At 35.6% G+C, this 19,446-nt stretch overlaps 2 protein-coding genes across 2 annotated transcripts in view; both read right to left on the minus strand.

Annotated features, from left to right (window-relative positions):
* mcoln1a (mucolipin TRP cation channel 1a) overlaps positions 1-11,924 on the minus strand; it is a 13,492-nt gene extending 1,568 nt beyond the window's left edge. The window contains exons 1-12 of the mRNA XM_063009859.1: positions 11,882-11,924; positions 7,021-7,250; positions 6,294-6,461; positions 4,388-4,544; positions 3,907-3,988; positions 3,704-3,800; positions 3,266-3,365; positions 2,941-3,047; positions 2,457-2,606; positions 1,798-1,899; positions 745-867; positions 227-343 (exon numbers count right to left, since the gene is read on the minus strand). Of these exons, the coding sequence (XP_062865929.1) occupies positions 227-343; positions 745-867; positions 1,798-1,899; positions 2,457-2,606; positions 2,941-3,047; positions 3,266-3,365; positions 3,704-3,800; positions 3,907-3,988; positions 4,388-4,544; positions 6,294-6,461; positions 7,021-7,250; positions 11,882-11,924 (1,476 nt within the window). The remainder of the gene's footprint in view (positions 1-226; positions 344-744; positions 868-1,797; positions 1,900-2,456; positions 2,607-2,940; positions 3,048-3,265; positions 3,366-3,703; positions 3,801-3,906; positions 3,989-4,387; positions 4,545-6,293; positions 6,462-7,020; positions 7,251-11,881) is intronic.
* Positions 11,925-13,846: 1,922 nt separating this feature from the next.
* Positions 13,847-16,491, minus strand: trappc5 (trafficking protein particle complex subunit 5). Its single transcript, XM_063009797.1, has 3 exons — positions 16,404-16,491; positions 15,896-16,167; positions 13,847-15,562 (listed from the first exon to the last, which is right to left on the minus strand). Exons 2-3 carry the CDS (start codon positions 16,163-16,165, stop codon positions 15,266-15,268), a joined length of 567 nt encoding a protein of 188 aa, XP_062865867.1. The 5' UTR covers positions 16,166-16,167; positions 16,404-16,491; the 3' UTR covers positions 13,847-15,265.
* Between the last annotated feature and the right edge of the window lie 2,955 nt (positions 16,492-19,446).

The raw sequence follows: 19,446 nt of genomic DNA on the forward strand, positions 1-19,446 counted from the left end.
ACATGAATAATAAACCATTTAAAATGTGCATTAAAACATTTTTAGGCTCACCCATTTTACCACCCAGATGATATAATCAATAAAAATATATTTTAAATATAGATCTTTATTAGCAGTACGTAACAAACCCTAAATAAAAAAAACATCTAACACAGTTATAGAAACCTCTGTGTGTTGTGCAAGTGTGTTTTAGTGTGTGTGTGTGTGTATTAGTATATAAACACACCTGGCTGAAGACCCACACTAAAGTGCTGCTCTCCTGCATGCCACTGAAGGTAACGAACATGTCGTCTCCATTTATCAGAGAGAACAGGCACTCTGACACCATGGACAGCGAGCGGAACTAACAAATACATTTTGAAATAAATCAAAATAAAACAATTAAAAGCAGCTCAGTATGTATAAACAGCAAATCATTTTTTGTATCTTTGCTATTGTCTAGTTAACCTTAAATTACATTTTATAACCATCTGCACTTATTTTGGGTTTGAAGTAGCACAGTTCTTCTAATAACCTAAAAAATGTTAATGCTGAAGTTTGATTTTTACGCAGGTGCAAACACATGCTTGTATTTTTATGCTGACCCCTAACACCCCTTAGAAAAACATGGCCTCATAATTTAATACATTTAATAAATTACAATAAAATGTAAATGGACGAATCTAATACAAATAAATAATAGCTTTACTGGGACAGTAAACCTCAAGTCTAAGCTTAACATTTACAAGAGCTGTTGCATCATACCTTAACATGGTAAGGTCCCAAAACGATCCAGCCACAGAAGCAGTAGCCCAGATAGATTACTGCCACACAGCAGCAGAAACGAATCACGTTAGGAAACGCCGCCCGCAGTGTTACAATCAGGATCTGGAAATCATTTCCCAAAAACTGTTACATCAATCTGGCCTTAAACTGTCTTAGATAAATGAAAACAGTCGTCAGTCTAACTCGTGTTTCCAGTCTGTTAAAAATGTAAAAAATGCATGTGCATTAAACTGACAGGTAAATCTCTGTTTATCTGTCATCTACAACATTCAAGACTGAATCAATGCAATCAAGACTGTTTTTAAATTCACTGCTTACAGTGCTGTGAAAAATAATTTTTGCCTTTCTGATTTCCTTTATATTTGTATACTTAAATACTTAAATGAAAAAGTTAAGCTGGCATTAGGCTTAGGGGTGCAATTACTTCTAGCATATGTTGCATAACCTTTTTTCTTTAATATATTAAGGGTTGGTTTCCCAGACAAGAATTAAGGCTAGTCCAGGACTACATTTTGCTTTATTTATTCATTTTGAATCTTTATTCAAAATGCTGTGTAGTCTAGGACTAGGCTTAATCCCAGTCTGTGAAACCAACCCTATATGTTTTTAAATGATTGTGTTAATTTTTTGTTGTTTTGAGACATATGCAGTAGTATAGTTTGATAATTTGATGTGTGCTGTGAACTGTTGCAAACATTGCTGCCCATGTTACGGGATGAAATAGCTTTTTATAATTTACATATGATATGAGAAAATATACATGCAGCAAAATCTCATGCTAAATTTGTTCAAATGGTCAGATGTAATTTATTAACTACAAAAACGTTCTTTGAGAAATGAAAGGCTGCCAAAACAGTGACAGTATCCACAGACCACAAACCAAGATTTACATCAGTTGCAAATTGTATAAAAACTTTTCTCCTCTACTTTAGGACTAAACAGTTTTAAGTCATTACAAGATAACCTACTAATTACAACAACAAGTGTAGGAAATTGCATTCTGACATTGCATTTGTACATTTCAAAACTTACATTGTACTTCTGGAAGAAGCTGAGGTAACGAATGACTCCCACCCATACTAACAGGGTTGATGTTCCCAGCAGGATTCCACAAACATCATAGGATGAGATATCCTTATAAGAGGGTGAAAAAAAAAGAGTTTATTTCACAACCTATATGGCTACCCACAAAACTAATCAAACAAAAAAGGAAATGTAATTTTATAATAACAAAAACCCAAAAGTCTAAAAAATAAATTCAGTAAAGGTAAAGGGAAATTACATGGGGAAAAGCAGAAGCCTCAAAGTCTATTGAAAAAAACAAGCTTCTTACAAAGGGGCATTGCTAGTTGCTAAAATCCCAATTATTTATCACAATTTACTTTGTACGTTTTAATTCTATACCCTTTCACATGTATACAAGTGTAAATCACAATAATCTGCTCAAGTCACATTTATTCAATTGATCTTTAAAATCCTACATTTAAATTCACTCAAAATGCCAGGTAGAATTACCTAGCTAAACAGATATTAAAGGTAATAATGTAATAATACATTATAGACATGCTGTTTAAAAAAATGGATAATTGTAAAGCTATCATACTATATTATACAATAAGCTAAATATTAATATAAATACATATGAAAATACAAAGGTTTCTGTTTCTCTTGTTAGCTTAAAAAGAAAGTACCTTTGACTCTATACCAATTTTCATTAAGGAGCCGGCGATGGTGAGCAGATCGCTGATAATGAGGAGTATGTACCAACCATTGATAAATTCCATTCTGTCATCCCAACAAACTTTGTGCTTTAGCTTGTCTTTAAAGTACTGCACAAACTCCTGTAGTACAAAACACAAACAGAAAGTCACACAGGCCAAGAGGTTTTTTTTCTCGATTGTTCTTTTAAATTGATTGTTAACATTCACTGATGAGAAATTGGAGGGTAAGTTAAGTCATGGCATGGAGTGTGCTCATGCCCAGTTACATATACAGTACATTAGACTAGAGACACTTGAGATATGTAGCACTGCGTTAATCAATGTGAGAGAGGATTTACATCACTTCCACTTAAAATGCAGTCAGTTAAGTTCAGAAACTCAAGCTTTCAAATGCTTTCCTACATTACACAATTCAGGAAGCCATGAGTGAATAATGAATAATAATTGTTCTTACTTTCTGAAGCATGATTCCTCTGAGAATAGAGCGGCCACAAAGGAGCAGAGAGAGGCCACACACCAATGACACTGTCACGTCAAAGCCTACTCTAGCATAGTTCTCAGCTGGAGAGAAGATTGAGAAAAGGGGGTTAGAAAAGAGGAATCAAACAGACATATGCACATATATGTTTATTATGTGATGCTTTAGAAAACAGAGGAAGTTGTGATTTAACAAGATAAAAAGAGGAAAATTATGAAAGTGATTATCATGCAGTAAATATGTAATTATGAACACATTTGGTATAAAGGGTTAAAAATTAAACAACAATATATTATCTCACCATGACCAGACACACTGGGATCTCTGCATTCCTTGATAGAAACCCGATTATCCAAACTGATCTTCACCCTGCCGCTGTGAGCCTTATTGTCCAGCACTATCTGCTCAAACAGTGAGAAAACAACATTACTCACATGCAAACCTATGAACAGTTTAAGATTTTACAAACTCCTCAAACAATACACATTATTAAATCTCTAAAAACATGAAAGCTACACAAGTAAATTGGGTAAGTATGGTACACAATACACTGGGTCACATACAATTGTTTTACTTTTATTTTACTAGTTTTATTTTACATATTACTAGTACATTTGTTCCTAGCACTGAAATTTCACTACAGCATTAATTTGTCTTTAAAATACTTTTTTCAAGTTATTTTTATTGCAGTAAATATATTACATTCTTAACTAGATGCTAGACAGAAAGAGTGACTTACTGTAATCTTAAAAGTGTAACAGTCTGGAATCTCGTTGTTTATGATGGTCTGTAGATTGATGGCTTTTAGCTGAAACTCTATTGTCACATTGATGAGCCTTAAAAGACAATTGAAAAATGAGCAACAAGACTAAGTGAATAAGGGGAAACATAAATATGCAGCAGTTTTCTGGCATTTGTGTTTGTGAACAAACTCAAACTTACTTGTGAAACTTGAGAGTAAAGTTTTCGTAGTTACTGTTCTCGAAGCTTTGCGGTATGTCAAGTGGTGTCACACCTATACATTCTAGAAAGAAGGAGATGGTACTTATACCCAGTGCAGCTTTTGTACTTTTTAGTGGAATTGTTTTAATGAATTATTATGTAATAATGTCAGACAAAACAGGAACATTAACAAGGACATATCTGAACCAAAACAGGTGTTCAGTGGTTTTCTAAAAAGGAAGAACTAAACATGACATGCAAATGTTAATGAAGTTAAACTTTATGGTGCCCAGTATAAATGGTTATTCAAATGTTATAATGTTATAACAAATGACAGACTAAAAAGATCCTTGAAATTCCCAACACACACAACTGTGGGCTGTTAAGCTAAATATGTAAGCATCAAATAGTAGAAAATATACAGAAAAATAAATGCATGAAACAATAAATGAGATTATGGAGAGAATATGACTTTAAATACCTGTAATAACATGTGGGTCGATGTTAAAGGTGTCATTGCCTGGATCTATCCGGCCTTTTTTATAATATTGCTGGCACAGAGACAGCGCAGAGTTATTAAATCCCACTCCATGCACATATGCATAGCGTCCAACAGTGTTATATGGCAAATGCAGGTACTAAGAAAAAGTAAAAGTATTGAGGATAACAGTGAGATATAAAATATATAGTTTAAAGTTTACAATAAATGAATGTATCATTCTCAGAACTGTATAATGTAAGAAAAACTTGTTTTCAGTAAGACACACCACTCCTGTGAGCACATTTTATGACATAAATTGGGGTGGACAGCACAGCAGTACAGACACCATATTTAGTTTTGCTTAACCTTTATCCATCCAAAATAAATTATATGCCTGCACACAGAAATCCCAATAAATTACTGAAAGGCAGTCTATGGTCAAATAGTGCTAATAATGCTTAAAACTGAGCATGAAAATGTAAAATTAATTTCTCAAAAGTCACAGTATTTATTTATGTATTTATTTATTTATTTGATTAAAAAACTGTGAACATTTTATGAATGGTCAGTGAAAAGTTCTCAAGTAACTAACAATTCTAAAGAAAATTAAAATCAGAAAAGTGGATTGCGGCATCCTTTTACCATAATCACATAGCCTAGTTTTTTTAATGGAACATAGTGAAATATAAGAACAAAGAGAAACTGAGAGCTAATACTTTAATACATTTTAAAATAACATGAAAAAAGCATGGATGCCTTTAGAAAAGCTTGTCTTTTGTTTGCACAGTTTAAGCACCAAAAGCTCAATAACGATACATAGTCCACATGTTATAGATTATAACAACTGCTCTGCCTGTATGTTGACTGATATGGGCAAACACTACTAATTGAAAGTAAAAAGTATCATTTGATTACTGTTAATGGTGTGAGCAACCTTGCTGGTCTATGTCTAACTCAGTAACAATGAAAACAAGTAAAAACTCCTAGTTACAGTGCATTTTTCAATTTTGGCACAGGAGCCATTGGTCACATGCTTTCTAGTTTGCATGCTGGGGTCATTATGTGTTATACATACTTAAAAGTATTAAAAATAGAGAGCATGACTGCAAGCAGTTTTACTGTTCTTTGAAATGTCATTACAAACATTTACAGAACTCTGAGAAGCAGTTTACATGCAACGTACACATCACATGATCCTTATATGACTGACAACTCACTGTGTTACACAGACCTTGTTTACTATATATACAGGCAGGTTAAATGTTTAAACTAATAAAGTGTGTTAGTAAAGTGCACCTTGGTAAAGACTTTACAACTCTCTGATACTGCACTAAAGCCATCAAACATCACTTATCTTAACATGTTTCCTTATTTGATGTTTTAAATATGGCAGTGTAAAGCATTTTCAACTCTTGTTTAAGATCTGGAGATGTTAAAGACCAGCAAACAATTTACATTACTGACATAAAATCACATGGTTTTATTAAGTTCTTGTGGCCTGTGTATGGTGATATTGTAATTCTAAATGAGATGGCTATTGAACTTGTTACTAACAGGACATAATTGTTGAAGGATTCTGTTAGATTTATATTTACAGTTGCACAAGCGTACTATTTTACTATCAATAGGGCAAACAATATACACAAGATGTTCTTGTATAACTCGTTAGAAAAGAACAAAGCTAGCTAACTTGCAGATAAAACAAGAAAATGTTTTTTCTTTTTAACTTTTAGATTTTTTTTAGTCCAGCTCAGTAAGTGTATTGATAGCAAACATGCAAATGTTTCACTGTAACTAAAGAGTTGCCGTATTAAGCTAATTATTATTCAAAATAGAGAAGAATCACCCATTCAGCTATCAAATTCACCCATTCCATAATGAATATTGACTTGTCACTACCCTTTACCTGATTTATTGCGTAATGAATGCAATCATAGACATCACTCTGTGTGTACACTGCCAAAGAGCCATCTGCGTCATCCTGGTAGCCTTTAAGAAAAAGATGCTTAAATGTGGCTGTATTTTCTTCCTTAAATGTCACAACCATCTGGTTACTCAAACCAAACAGCACAAGCTAAAAAGAAAGGTAAGAGGAAGCAGTAAGTCACTAGCAGTATAAATGGCATTTGAAAAGATAAATGTCGTGAAAACACAAAGCTGCTGTCAGTGAAATAATTTTATTATGAGAAAACGCATTATTTAATTAAATAAAATGACCAAATGTTTATAGTCAGTAATACCATATTAATAAAGATAACTAGTACTATCACACACGATTGGCTATGTCTGAAGGGGTGTAACTGAGGCCCCTCGATGGATTGGTGTCCTGCCAAAGGATTCTGGGAAAAGTGGGTCCACCACCCAAGTTATCCTTTACAATGCCTTGCTCACATTACCTACAATGTCAGACAAATTTAGAAACATCCAGTTGCCCTCACTGCATTGTCTATTTCTGCCTTTATGCATAACATCATCGAGCTACACAGACACAAGTAAATGCAAGTCATTCAACAGACTGCTGCATCAACCTGGGACATTACAAGAATTAAAATTAATTTTCTACATTTGAAAAAATTTAATTTGTAACATTTTACACTGTATATCTGGTATATGTATATTTCCACATTCCATACCTGTACTGTGACTATGATGATCTTTAGGATTTGCAGGACCAGTTTAAATGGCTTCCTTCCTTTGGCATGAAACTTATCACATGGACTCATAAAAAAATATTTCAGTTTCCTGCGTAGTTCTGCCTCTTCATGCTCTAGGGTCACCCGGGTTCCAGCTGTTGGGTCTTCATGATCATTGCTGCAGGCATGAGAACCATAGCGAGTCACCGGAGATAAAAGACGTTCTCTTTCTTAGAAAGTAGAAAAAGAAAATAATAATGTTAAGAATCCAGGAAGACCACCTCTACAAAATACACATCTACAAAAAGACATATTTCTCACACACACACACACACACACACATACTGTACATACACACACTATACATATAATAAAATGTTTAAAACATATTTTAACCAAATGTACAGTAGATGGGATTTATAATGTTATACATTAACATACTTTTTTTTTTTTAAAGATGGTGTGTGAGCTGGTGCAATCCAGTAAGTTACCATGTGAGGGCTACATGTCACATGAATGATGCAAATCAAGAGCATTTCCAGTAAATGTACCCTGGTAATTACTCCAGACATCACATTAGGTTATTTGGTCACACCACATTACTGGGTACTTTAGTTAGTAATAAGAAGAACAAAGATCACTCACTGCTGCCACTGTACCATGTGCAAAGTGTTTAATTGTCAGTAAAATATTGGTCATGGGTTATCACTGGCAATTAACACAAAAAGTTAGCCCGTTTTTAGGCTATTTAAAAACATCATCAACATTTTGGTGATAGTAGGTAAAGACCCAATCCCAATTCAATTGCTGTGAATTTTAAGCTGACATCTAACTTCCCAAATACATAATATCATACTGCAATAGCAGTGCTTTTGTGGTGAAATATCCCTGCCCAGCTGCCAACATTATTATTGGGCACATAATATATTAGATCTGTAATATTAGGTTACAAGATCAAATGATCATAAGAGCCTTAAGTGGCTAGAGATGCTCAGTACTTTTATCTGAGCTCATATCCCACTATCAACTGTAAAACATTTTTAATAAATGGACACAGTTCAGATGGTCTTTTTTGCTTAATGACTTCTCAGTGCATGTCCGTACAGTGGGAAATGATACATATACTTCATCTATAATTAATGGTGATTTTAAATTTGGGCGGAGGTCAAATTTAGGTCAAATTTCATCACCTTCCCCCAAATTGCTTAACAGTTTTGTATCACCACATGAAGACTAGTATTAAAAACAAGTGCACATTTGAAATATCACAGACATTTTTTGCAATTTTATTAACAGAATGCCAACTGATGTCTAAGTAAAATATTGTTAATTGCTCTTGAAGGTTAAAGAAATCCAGCTAGCAATTCAATATTTTGACAGTGATTTTACAGACACAATCGGAGACAATGCAGGTGTGTTTTGACTTGAGATAAAACACGACTCTTGATGCTAAGTGATAGAGTCAATCATAGAGTTATGTAGGTGGAAAAGAATCTCATCTGTCTAGATTTGCAAGCTGCACTGACTCAGCACGCTATGCCTGCAAACAGTGCTGCGTGTGCTTTAGCTGTTAGTGAGATGCATCATTTAACGTCATGTTTTATCACAGATTATCAAGATTTATCACTTACACCCACAGTTATCCTAACCTGTGGTCAGATGAGTCCACAGTTCAGCTGGTTTTCATAAAAAACACATATGTCAAATTCTCTGTGCCAAAGATGAATAGGACCATCCAAACTGTTATCAGTGAAAGGTGAAAAAATCAACATCTGTCATGGTATGGGGGTGCATCGATACCCATGGCATGGGTGACTTGCATATGTGTTAAGGTACCATTGATGCAAAGGCATATATTGGGTTTTTAGAGAGACACTAGTTGCCATCAAGGCAACGTCTTTTCCCAGGAAGTTCATGATTATTTCAGCAATACAATGCCAGGTCTCATAGTGCATGCGCTACAACATTGTGGCCCCGTGGACAAAGAATGTGTGTGCTTGTCTGGCCTGCCTGCAGTCCAGATCTGTCTCCTGTTGAAAATGTATAGCACAGCATAAAGAGGAAAATCAGATGATGGCAACCACACACTACTGAGCACAAGTTATAACCATTGGAAATCAGATAAAGATTCAAGAGAACTGATAAATCACAGATTTTTGTTTTTACTGTATTTTTTAAAACGTCTTAACTCTTCTGGAAATGGGGTTTGTAAATGAAAGCAAAGAAACTAGGTCAACTAAGAAGCTAGGTATAAGCAGAAAAAGTCACTAAAGGAAATACTGAAGGAATGTAGTATCAAAATCTTTCTGCCTAGGTCTGCTGAATTTCTAATTGTATTAATTATTAAAATAAAAATAAAATCATCTCATTCCTATAGACATTATGTGCAAAAGCTAGTTTTAAATAAAATAAGTAGTGTGGCACAAAATTGAACACACAACACTACAATTATGGTTTTTAAACACAAGGTTTACAATAGCATTTAGAATTTAAACCTACAATACCAAGCTCCAAGCACTGTTCTTTTATGTTAAGTGCCTTTACTTGATTAGTATCTTTAAAACTGGCCAATAAAATGGCAAATAGTTGGGTCAATCATGTTGCTTGACCTTTACTCAAACATTTCTGTGGAATAAATGTGTCAAAGGCACAAAGTCCTTAAGTCAATAAAAATAACAATTGATGCTACTTAGAAAACAGCTATGTCTGACCCACAATGTACTTTACATGTAGCTTTTGATAGAAGAGGTCGGTGTAAAATATGCCCTCATTACAATATGTAGTGGCCACAATCTTTACACAATTTTTTTGTTTATTAAGTTTTGTCTATCATATATAACAACTGTGTCAGCAGGAAACTGACAAGCATTTTCCAACCCTAATGTCTCACTAAGTCACGATAAGCTTCTTATCCTACAAACGATTGTTAATTATAACCTTTTTCTTGTCCAGTGGTCTGACTGTGACTCAGCAGACATGACTAAACTGCACAATTAGCTAGTTCTCCAACATGACTGAGTCAGTAATTTTCATCTGTTCATAACTGCATGTTTAGCTAGTGTTTCACCATTCCTGCAGTAGTCCTGGATTGCGCATTTTGGTGTTCTCCCCTGAAGTAGGGTCCATTTTAACCCTAACCTAGGGCAAACAGCCTTTAGCTGCATCCATTAGATCTATGCTTGTCAACCGAACACTAAAAAAGAAAACATGGGTGCATTGTAAACTTTGTCTCCAAAACCATCCAGCCTATGTTATGTCGCCTATATTTACTGTGTGATATGTTTGTCATGTTTTTTTTTTCCGTATCAGCATAGGTTTTCTTCCACCTCTCAAAAACATGCAAAAAGTAGATTTACAGTTTAATTTAAAAATGAACATACATCCATATGGGACATGTATGTCATGGCAGTCTTAAGATTACAGTCATTTGCAATTGTTTTCTTTCTGTCTGATGAATTAGAACACTGTTTACCATTTTCTTTTAACATTTTCATTTTACCATTATACATACACTGATCAGCCATAACATTAAAACCACCTCCTTGTTTCTACACTCACTGTCCATTTTATCAGCTCCACTTACCATATAGAAGCACTTTGTAGTTCTACAATTACTGACTGTAGTCCATCTATTTCTCTATGTACTTTTTAGCCCCCTTTCACCCTGTTGTTCAATGGTCAGGACTCTCCCAGGACCACCACAGAGCAGGTATTAATTAGGTGGTGGATCATTCTCAGCACTGCAGTGACACTGACATGGTGGTGGTGTGTTAGTGTGTGTTGAGCTGGTACGAGTGGATGAGACACAGCAGCGCTCCTGGAGTTTTTAAATACGGTGTCCACTCACTGTCCACTCTATTAGACACTCCTACCTAGTTTGTCCACCTTGTAGATGTAAAGTGAGAGACGATCGCTCATCTATTGCTGCTGTTTGAGTTGGTCATCTTCTAGACCTTCATCAGTGGTCACAGGATGCTGCCCACGGGGCGCTGTTGGCTGGATATTTTTGATTGGTGGACTGTTCTCAGTCCAGCAGTGACAGTGAGGTGTTTAAAAACTCCATCAGCGCTGCTGTGTCTGATCCACTCATACCAGCACAACACACACTAACACACCACCACCATGTCAGTGTCACTGCAGTGCTGAGAATGATCCACCACCTAAATAATACCTACTCTGTGGTGGTCCTGTGAGAGTCCTAACTATTGAAGAACAGCATTAAAGGGGGCTAACAAAGCATGCACACAAACAGATGGACTACAGTCAGTAATTGTAGAACTAAAGTGCTTCTATATGGTAAATGGAGCTGATAAAATGGACAGTGAGTGTAGAAACAAGCAGGTGGTTTTAATGTTATCGCTGATCAGTGTACAGCACTAGGTTAACTGCACCCACTAAAAACAAACAAACAAAAAACAGGTATGACATTGTAACATGCGTAATGTTGCGAACAGTCAAGCAAGCTTTATGTCATCATCCGAATTGTGACTGATGTGCAGGAAAGAAACTACAAACATTTGTCAGGCTGGGCTCTCCCTGTTGAGATTGGTCTTTACAAGATTTCTTCATCTAACCCAGTCCTGTAAAGCTTCCTGTATTACTCTTAATATTAGAAGATAAGTCACTATAAACATGACACATTTACCAATGGTTTCGTTACTTAATATTAAGGACACCTAGGAGTAATTATATTTTGCATGCATTGCATTAAATACAATAAACAAGTGGTATGAAATGTGTAATTCTTATTCAGTTACAGAAGGATTATTCTATATCAGCTATATTAATTATTTTTAACAGAACTGACCGTTGGTTATTAGCTAGAAGCTAACAAGAAAAAGAAACTAATTGAATGACTTACCAGAAGAGACGTGAACAACGTTATTTTGGTCCACCACGGCCATGTTGTCAATGCAAGGTTAATAACCGTCATATAAAACGTGTCTGGTGCACGAAACATTAAAATATGGGAAAATAAAGCTATTTTAATCATAAGTAAACGGCTGTTTATGGAAGCTGCTCGCCGGCAGAACTCGTCGTGTAGCTCTGGAGCGCAGCAGAAGCCTCGAGCGTCTAAACAACAATCATGTGACTCGGCCATGTGACGTCAGTGGCGGCTCCTGCCAAATCTCTCAGGGGGGGGCAATTGTTGCGATGATGGCCAAGGTGACCCGTTCAATGGGTAAATTAAAGCTTAAATAATTAACATCTTCAGTCATCTGTCAGTTTGCCCTCACAAATAAATTTGAACATGGAGAGAGACCAGCTTTACCATTAATCATAAAATGAAGTAAAGCTTCACACTAACAATTTCATTCAGTCTTCATCAGATAGCATTTTATTTTAGGTGCAGCAGATCCAGAATAAAGATCGGCATCGGGGCTGATGTGCAATGAATAAAGAAATACAATTAAACAATTGGGGAGATACAATAAGTGCAATCACAATTCACAATTTAAAAATGACATTACTTACCTGTAATTTACTTGTAACTTATATGATCCCCCCCCCCCCCCCCTTGTAGATACTTGATGTTTAAATTTGGTCTGGGTGGCCCTAATTCTTAAGTTGCTAATGTATCCTGATTACTACGATGACTGAATGGCATTTCCCTTAATGACACGATGGAGTTGCTCCGAACTGAGGTGATGGTAGTCATGGTGACGAGATCGCGACACCAGGTTACGTGTGACGCAAGCACGTAAGTGCGAGCCCTCCCGGAAGCCATTCAGATTGTATTGCAGCGCCTGCAGTTCGAAAAAAAAAGAGCCTTAACATGAGAGTCTATGAGAGCAATCCGGTCAGTCTGACTGAAGTCGCCCCAAAAGGGGTGGTACTGTACGGAACACAACTCGACGCTGTTTGGACTACAATATTCCGAGGCAAGACAGACTGTCCAGAACAGTCACAGCTGTGATAGAAAAATGTTTTCCCTTTCGCCCTGTGGTGGTGCGTCGCCCGATCGCCCTAAGGAACGAGCCGCCCCTGCGTTCATTCATTAATTTCTCGTGATCAGGGTCTGCCAAAGGGTGGCAGTTTATTAGAGCGCTTTACACACTCGCCAGTTCACTCACTAATTCGCACCTAGGGAGAACCGGACAATCCACCTTATGCATGTCTTTGTACATGAACTCACTAACAGTTTTTTTTATTTAAATTTGTCGATCCACCACGTGTGTGTTTTTGGGAGGTGAGAGCTAACCAGAGAACTTGAAGTAAACCCACACAGACAAGCAAACCTCTCACAGTGACTGAAGGAAAGGTTCGAACCCACCAACAGGACCAAAGGTACACTTTGTGGTATAAAGTGTGTAGATACCCAAATGACACGTTCATATGTCATTACATTTAATGAAATGTGGGTATTAAAATATAGTTGGTCGCTTTGCTGCTATAGCTGCCAATACTGGAAGGCTTTTAATTATAGTCCTTTCCACAAATATTGGCACTCCTGGAAAACATGAACAGAATTGCAGAATTGCTTATTCTTAACAAAATAATTTTCCTACCATTCACTTCTTTGTGTGTGAGGTAAATAAAGACATGTTTCTTCTAGGCTGATCAAGAAGTCCAGGAATTAAGCCTGTGCCAACTAATTTTTATATCCCTATGAAACAGGACGTTATAGCTGATTGTTATTACTGTGTTAGTGTCATTTCCATGCTGAAAATGGTCCACCACCCAAACATCAACTTGTCTGAGAGGGTCATAGTGGTGTCTCGTTCAACTAATGAATGGAGTCCAAGGGGGGAACAATGTTCAACTGTTCATTTAATACAACCATGAAAAAAATTAAGTAATTAATGCTGACACAGAAAGTCTCAATTTAGTCATTTTAATAACTTGTTGTGTCACATACACCACAAACATTTAGCTTCTAACATTACAAGACACTTTCAAAGTAAATAATTTACACAAACGCTTAACGGTCAAATAGTACAGAAATTCTAAGTTCCTTGTAAGACTTGACAACGCAAAAAAACAATCATCTTACAAAACAGCAATAGCAAAATGATAGAAGTTTGCGTGGAGACAGATGGGTGATCTGGGAAATGCCTTGCATGTGACAAGCATTAAGAGAAATACAAAAACAATTTAAAGATAGATGTCGTTTATAATCAGAACTTTTGCTTTATTTTCAAACATGTACACTTCCATTTTAATATTAATCCTTATATACATAATTAGTGTGTGGTTTCTATGGTGCAAGAACAAATGGCTGCAAGACTTAACAAGAACTGAAATGGGGACAAGTTGATCAATTTGTAAAATGCAATAAAAGAAGAATCTGTGCTTTGTTAAATCTCAGTCTCTAACTGACAAAAATACAATGAAAAAATTCCCAGTGTTTTCCTTGACCAACTTGATTGTATTTTGTAAATATAAACACATTTAGAAATTGATTCCTGCACAACAAAACAGTTTTTAATTTTTTGGGAATTAAGATTTTTTAGCCATTCTTATTCCACCTTGCTCTTGCCCAACAGGCACTGATGTTCCCCAATACCATGATTGATCTCAGCTTTTGCACCTTTAGCTAAGAACTGGTCTGAATGGTTCTTTTTGTCTTCGGCATGGAGAACTCAAATGTTCATTTTCTCCAATGCAAGCTGAAATGTAGACTCATCTGACCACATGTCCATGTTTTAGCCATCTGAAAGGAGCGTTTCTGCATAAAACTGGTGGAAAGTGGTGGACTGTGTCAATTGGCAATGGTTTTCCAAAGCACTTCTAAGTGGCTATTGCACAGTAGCAAGACTTTTTTTTTGCAAGTGCTCCAAGGTCACACAAATTTAACAGTAGATTACGGTTTACCCTGTCCCAACCTTGGTGTTGTATGTATCAAATTCAGAATTTGAAACACTGAAAGACATTTCTTTGTACATTTGCCAGGCAAAAAAATTAAGAGAATTTACAACACACTTCTTTGTTTTTATTACATGTCTCTGCTTTCCTGGAAATGGGGTTTGTAAAGAATTAAAAAAAGTGTGGGTTTATTTACATTTAGCATTTCTTGTCAACATTAAAAAGAAAAAATAACTCATACCTGCAGCCATACTTTCCAGCCACATATTTTGCCAACAAATTCTTAACATTTCAGCTCAGTTTGTCAGGTGACATGAGATTTTGCTGAACCTCCGCTATTTCAACTAGCTGCCAAGGAAACCTCTTACCCCTTTCTCCCTCCCTGACACTGCTGAACTTTCTCCCTTTATCAGACACCTCTCTCACACTGCGTGGCCCCTTATCTACCATCCAAAGCCTTGTCACGAGCAATGACTGCCTCGTCAAACTTAATCATCAGCGTGGTTCCCTTATGCCAGTGCACTGTGACTTTAGCTGGGAAGCCACTGTGAGTCAAGATAGCTTCCACAATGCCCCCTGTAAAGGCTGCGCAGTTCAGTGTGCTGTTCTCTTTAGGTACTGAGATGTATGCATTAATTAGTGGTTCCTTCTCAATTATGTAATAGGTTTTGTCATCATCGTTGGCCTGTTCAAGTTTATCTGCTTCTTTGCCGAACAGAGCCTTCCATACATTTACCTGGATGGAAAAAGAAAAATGAAAGAAAGAGAGTTAGACTACATGTCATGTAAACAGATACAACAAAAAGCAAAATATGGGTCAAACAAGAAATCTCGTTTCCTTTTTCTACATAAACTTGACCACAGTTAAAAAAAAAGTCACCTGCAGCCTGACAGTCAGAATCCAGTAATGTCATTGATTGATGCTCTAACTAGGCACAAACTAAAATTAATCTGCCCATGTTAAACTTCTTTCTGCTAGGTTTTTCAAACAGAGATAAAACTCAGTAAACATAATCATACACATCTGACCTAATGTAAAAGATTTTCTATTTATAACATGAAAACACACCTTGATAAACAGGAGAATATTCAGCACTTTGGTCTCCCTCTTGCCATTTTTCTCTCTCATCACAAGGACATCCAGCAGGCTGGCTCCAACACCTTGACCCATGTCTGCCAGTCGGCCCTGCAGCTCTGCTACAGAGTATACACGGCTCTGGCAGTACTGCACGATCTCTGAAAAGAGCAGTGCAAATGCACTCACGCTCACCTCTGTTTTGGCTCGGGCAAGTGGCCGCTCCAGGATGGCAGACTTGCCTTTAGTGAAACGACTCTCCATTTCTGCAAAAGTCCAGATGGATTTAATCATAACTACTCCAAGGTTACATTCAAAACCACATACTTTATATACTTAATGAATAGAATAAATAATTCTTTTTTTTTTTTTACCATTATGGCCTCTAGGAGTATATTCTTACAAACTCAAAGCAAATTAAAACACGTTGATTAACACTTGAATGCCATGACTCCAACCCCCCAATATTTGTATTGCAATCGGCAATATGGTGGAAAAATACCTGTTTAATAGACACTCCAACTTTGTAGGTATATAGTTATTGACTATAGCAAGTACGTATATTGCTAGGCAGAGTTTGTCAGCCTTTCCTCTCTAACTGTCCTTCAACAGAAATGAAATAAGCAATGATTAGATATTAATTCTTTGGTCCAATGAAAATCACATAAAGTGTGTATTGTGCTGGTTTCAGTGTATAAGGCACAGCAGTTTCTGTTCTGTTTTAACCAGTGTACACTTACTGTTCACTACTTTGATACAGCTAACTGATACAGTTGGTACAGCCTATAAAACCATGTAGTGATATACACATACCAGTGTTAGACACAATACGTCAAACTTTCCTGAATTGTAAAAGGTTAACCATTTAAAAAAATCTGGTCACTGGTGCTAACCTTTGTACTGGTGGTTTGGGCAGAAAGTGGGCAACACACATTTGACATAAAAATGGGATACAGTCAGTACATTTGCATCATTGAGGCTTGTACCAGCACCACATATTTATAATATGGACGTTATTAGAAAATGAAAGCAGATTAGCTAAATAATCAACAAATAATAGAATCACGGGTGTATTACAGCACAAATGTAAACAAAACAGACATGCTGCAAACATGATGAATTTTTCACACAATTCACCATGACTGAGACATCTATTTTCAAACTTAGGATTTTAACGTCATGTTTTACACTTTGGTTACACTTTTTGTTTCATGACAGGAACGGTAGTTACTCATTACACAAGGTTCATCAGTTCACACAAGGTTATATCGAACACAGTCATGGACAATTTAGTGTCTCCAGTTCACCTCATTTGCACGTCTTTGGACTGTGGGAGGAAACCGGAGCACCCGGAGGAAACCCACGCGGACACGGGGAGAACATGCAAACTCCACACAGAAAGGACCCGGACCGCCCCACCTGGGGATCGAACCCAGGACCTTCTTGCTGTGAGGCGACAGTGGGTGGTGTACCTAATCAATTGGCAATTTAAAATATTGTACTGTATAGCTCCTAGGGAACAGCATACTACCATACTACATAGGATGTAAAAACAGCATTCAACATCCCAACATACTGCATTAAGTCACTAACTAATGTTACAGGTATTTTGTGCATTAAACGAACTGACTATGCAAAAAACAATAAATACCCGATTTGTGGAACCTAAACAAAATACTATATAAGGGCGTAAGAATTTGCCATGTTGTTATTTAGTGTAGGGATTAGTTAAGACGTTTTCCCATACTGTTTAGTAAAGTAGTGTATGCTATTTAGTTTGAATGGGCACGGTGCTTTTGGAAACTGTAGTATGAAAGTACATACTAGTTTGTACTGATTATTTTATTTACATGCTATTAAATTCAGATTAATACAGCAGCGCGTCGACACTGTTTAGTACAGTGAGTTTACAGTGATTAACTATTTAGTATGCGCAGACAAAAGCAAGCAATAATGTACAAAGTCATTTAATAATTCGCTACATATGGTTTTAAACACTGAAGCGAATTTTTGATAAGCAGCTTCAACACCGGCTTTTTTACTGCTCTTTAGCTCCATTAGCTTCCTGGTCAGCTTTCTTGTTATGTTTATATTTCACGTTCCTCACAAAACAGCTCAGAACACACAGACGCGTTAATACTTATATTTACACAGTAGTGTCTGACTGACGTGTTAAATAAGAAGAAACTAAACAATGAACGCAATCTTTTTTAAACAGTGTTTACCTGATATTTAGCTCCGTATGCTGTGAAGCCAAGGTTTTAATACCATAAAGTCTTAAAGAGGAAACGCACATTTCAAAATAAAAGTAACACAAACCGTAAAGGACTTTGATACTTGATGAGCTTGAGGATGCTTTAGGAACAATTGTAACTGTACCTACAGCTTTTATTAGTTTTTAAAAATACGTTCAGTAATAATACTTAATTTTCTTCAGTTTTTGTTCAGAGTTTTGTTCAGTACTTATAATACTTAATAAAATATTAAAATAATACCAGGAGTTAGCAGAGTTGAGCAGTATAGTACATTAAACATCCTTAACACAGCAGAAGAAATAACACTATGTAGTGCAGTATTTCATAATTTCTCAAATTGGTGTGTTATGTTAATCTATTATAACATGGACATCCAGCACAGCTGGTAGAGTTGGGTGCCACACTGCAACGCTGGTCTTGAGGACCTGGGTTTAATCCTTTCCTCCAGTCACTGTCTGTGTCCATTTGTGTTTCCTCTGGGTTCTACTGTTTTCTCACACTTTCTGAAAACATGCAAACGATAAATTGGCCAGCCCAGACTGGCCAGTTGTAAAAGAGTGAGTCTGTTGGTGTGTGATAAAATGGCACCCAGTCCAAGCTATATTTTCACCTTGTGCATAGACCCGCCATAACCTTACAAAAATAAAACAGTTGGTAAATATATATATTATATATATATATATATATATATAATATATATATTATATATATATATATATATATATATATATATATATATATATATATATATATATATATATATATATATAAATATATATATATATTTATAATATATATTATTTATATATATATATATATATATATATATATATTTATATATATATAATATATATATTTATAATATATATAAATATATATATTATATATATATATATATATATATATATATATATATATATATATATATATATATATATATATATATATATATATATATATAATGTAAGGCCTACAATGTCAGCACTTGATATAAAAAAAAAACTATTGTGTGATTGCAATATATCTCGTGTTTTAAAATGCTACTAGCTATGACAGAACATAATATTAAGTATGTTTTTGTCTTTAGTTACTACATTGTATTATTTTTTGACTATATATTATTATAATTTAGAATTTGATACAATACAGTGTTTTTCACTTGTTGTCCAGAAGGTTTCAGTAACAATGATGTCAGTTAATTAGCAAATATGGTTTTATGTTTATCACACATTAAAAATAACATGTAACAAAAGCTTAGTATTTAAAAAGTAATAATTAAAGGTAAAGCAA

This window comes from Trichomycterus rosablanca, chromosome 15, assembly GCF_030014385.1.
Source record: "Trichomycterus rosablanca isolate fTriRos1 chromosome 15, fTriRos1.hap1, whole genome shotgun sequence".
NCBI classification, from domain to species: domain Eukaryota; kingdom Metazoa; phylum Chordata; class Actinopteri; order Siluriformes; family Trichomycteridae; genus Trichomycterus; species Trichomycterus rosablanca.